The following is a 2910-nucleotide window of genomic DNA, read 5'->3' as shown; positions in this document are numbered from 1 at the left end:
AAGCAGTGCTAAGGATGTCCAACTGCAGCTAGGCCTGCTCCCCGCTGGCAAGTGGACATCCCCCGAGGGCTCCCGGGCTGCCAGAGGGATGTCTGACTGCCAGCTTAGGCCCGAACCCCCTCAGAGAGCAGGCCTAAGCCAGCTGGTGGTAATCCCCCAAGGGGTCCCAGACTGCGATAGGGCACAGGTCGGGCTGAGGGATCCCCCCGAGTGCACAAATTTTTGTGCACCGGGCATCTAGTAATTAAATAAAGATAAATAAAGAATTTAACCCTTTCTTTTTTATTTACATACAAAATGTAAAACATTAAAAAAATTAGGTAACTCATCAAAACATTACATAAATAGGAAAATTGAAAGCACTTGTACAGGTTAATCTATACTAATAAAAGCTTATGTGGTAGTCATGCCCTCACGCCTTAAGAATCCATCACCAGGAGGCTGTATGCGCAGAGGGCACACGTGGGTGGGTGGGGACTTGACGTGTGTACGCGGCGGGGAGACGATGCCAGGGGTCCCGAGGCTCCGCGTGGTGACGCTGGAGGCAGGTCCCGGCGGCTCCGCGTGGTGACTCTGGTGGCGGGACACCCGGCTCCAGCCTACCTCTTTGGGGCAATCCATCAAGGAGCCCTGGATGGGTGGGCGGCGCCTACCTCTTTGGGGAGATCGATTGCAGTGGTCCCACACTGTGAGAGGGCACAGGCCAGGCTGGGGAACCCCCTCCCCACAAGTGCACGATTTTCATGCACCGGGCCTCTAGTTCTCATATAAGAACAACACACAAAGTACAGTTATCAGGGACTACAATTTAGGAGCTGGAAGTACTGACAGTCAAAATACAGTTTTGTACATGAATATATTGTATTTACTATTCTAAAAATATTACCTATTTTCTACTTTTTTTGTAAAATGTTAAATTTCAATAAAAATTTGTAAACCTCTGAAACAGTGAACAAGAACTTTTTCTTAGTTATTTCTTTGCCATTGCACCCTTCTCCTTCCTTTTCTTCATATAATCCACACTGTCTCTTTTTCCCTGACATTTATACTGGGAATGCAAGAAGAATACAGGCTACCTTTACACAGACAGAGCAGAATACTCTAATATCTAATAAAATATTTTAAGTGAAGTGTTATCAAAATCTCTATTTCATTTGTACTTTGCAAAATTTTTAAATCTAATTTTAAGAGCTTCCTGTACCAATAATAAGCTCAAATTACTTTGTAACAATTACACAAACAATATCATGGATTGAGTTAAAACATTGATTTCATATGAAATGATCCACCATTTGGATTTTATGTTTGATTGTTAAAAACTAAATGTAAAACTCTGATTTTCATTGTGACGTGTACATATTAGCATGGATGGACACAAAATTAACTAAAGAAACTGTTAAGTTATACAAAATGTTTAACATAATAAAATGGCAGTTTTTTAACATTTGAAGCATGGCATAATCTAGTAAATAAAATAATATGATTAATGTATTTTCATTTAAAATTAGAATACAATCAGCATTCTACATAATCAAAGGCTAATAGGCAAATCGACCAAACGGCAGAACGACCAGTCACTGTGACGCGTACTGACCACCAGGGGGCAGTCGCTCAACGCAGGAGCTGCCCCCTAGAGGCCAGTGCACTCCCACAGGGGGGAGCGCTGCTCAGCCAGAAGCCAGGCTCACAGCTGGTGAGCACAGTGACAGTGGCGGGAGCCTCTGGCGTCTCCGCAGCAATGCTAGGGATGTCCGACTGATGGCTTAGGCCCACTACCCGTCAGTTGGACATCCCCCATAGGCTCCCGGACTGCGAGAGGGCACAGGCTGGGCTGAGGGACCCTCCTGAGTGCAAGATTTTTGTGCACCGGGCCTCTAGTACATTATGATGTATATGAACTTAATTTTTTAAATTTAATGATTCAGAAGGAATTCTAAAATCTTCTATGAAAATAATCATTATGCATATAAATTTCTACGTTATATGGAAATATCAATAGTAAATTTCTTATCTAAATAACTGAACCATTAATTACTATAAATCAACATTTTTAGGGATTTGCAAACCTTTTCAAAATCAAACTTTGAAAAGTTTTACCTTCATGTGATTTTTCAAAGGATCCAAAAGATTGAAATGAATATTGCACTTTGGACAAGCTCTTGGAAAAGGTGTTCCATTTTTAGATTGATTTGATGAGTTATTTGTACCTAAAATAAAGTCAAAATATATGGTTCAAGATATATCACTTTTTAACCTTAAATAACCACTAACAGTTTGTAAATTTACTACAATTTCTAAATTGTATGTATATATTTCTTTTTTATATGCCACATTTCATATTTACCTTTTGATGACATAGCCTGGGGAGATGTCACTGAAAGAGACTTAGCTGAAGGAAATACAGCTGAGGAATTTGCTCCAGAAACACTTTCACTGGGCTTAGACTTTTTTGGATTAACATTGATTACTTCAGAAGTACAAGGACGTTTTGGAAATAACGAACTTTCATTCACACCTACAATAATTTAAACAGTGAAAAAAATATTTTTAAACACTTTAGAATATTGCTTATAATTAAATAAAAATACTTTGCAGCTAAAGTAAAGGCATTATAATTGAATTATGTCAAAAATGACAATAAATCATAGAAACTGATGTGATCAAGTCAGGGAAATTATGCAAACATCTATATATACTCAAATAATTCATAAAATAACCTTTCTATGCAAGAAAATATGACTTGAGAAAGACATACAGGAGAAACCAAGATGGCGGCATAGGTAAACACCGGAGATTGCTGCCTCGCACAACCACTTCAAAAATACAACTAAAAGACGGAACAGACATCATCCAGAACCACAAGAAGGCTGGCTGAGTGGAAATTCTACAACTAGAAGGAAAGAGAAAAGC

The 2910-nt window shown here is 39.3% G+C and overlaps 1 protein-coding gene across 5 annotated transcripts in view; it reads right to left on the bottom strand.

The window, feature by feature from the left end:
* Positions 1–1874: 1874 nt before the first annotated feature.
* Positions 1875–2910, bottom strand: part of LOC102248425 (zinc finger protein 280D) — a 47035-nt gene continuing 45999 nt past the window's right edge. For 3 of the 5 annotated variants that reach the window (XM_014540350.1, XM_014540352.1, XM_014540351.1), the window contains 2 exons: positions 2345–2515; positions 1875–2207 (listed from right to left, as the gene is read on the bottom strand). In XM_014540350.1, the coding sequence (XP_014395836.1) occupies positions 2077–2207; positions 2345–2515 (302 nt within the window). In that variant the 3' untranslated portion in view covers positions 1875–2076. The remainder of the gene's footprint in view (positions 2208–2344; positions 2516–2910) is intronic. The other 2 variants (XM_014540353.1, XM_005867007.2) reach the window with 1 other exon arrangement.

Source organism: Myotis brandtii, unplaced genomic scaffold (genome assembly GCF_000412655.1).
Source record: "Myotis brandtii unplaced genomic scaffold, ASM41265v1 scaffold242, whole genome shotgun sequence".
Classification (NCBI taxonomy): domain Eukaryota; kingdom Metazoa; phylum Chordata; class Mammalia; order Chiroptera; family Vespertilionidae; genus Myotis; species Myotis brandtii.
The sequence above is the reverse complement of the archived record's forward strand: the minus strand, read 5'-3'. Positions and strand labels throughout refer to the sequence as shown.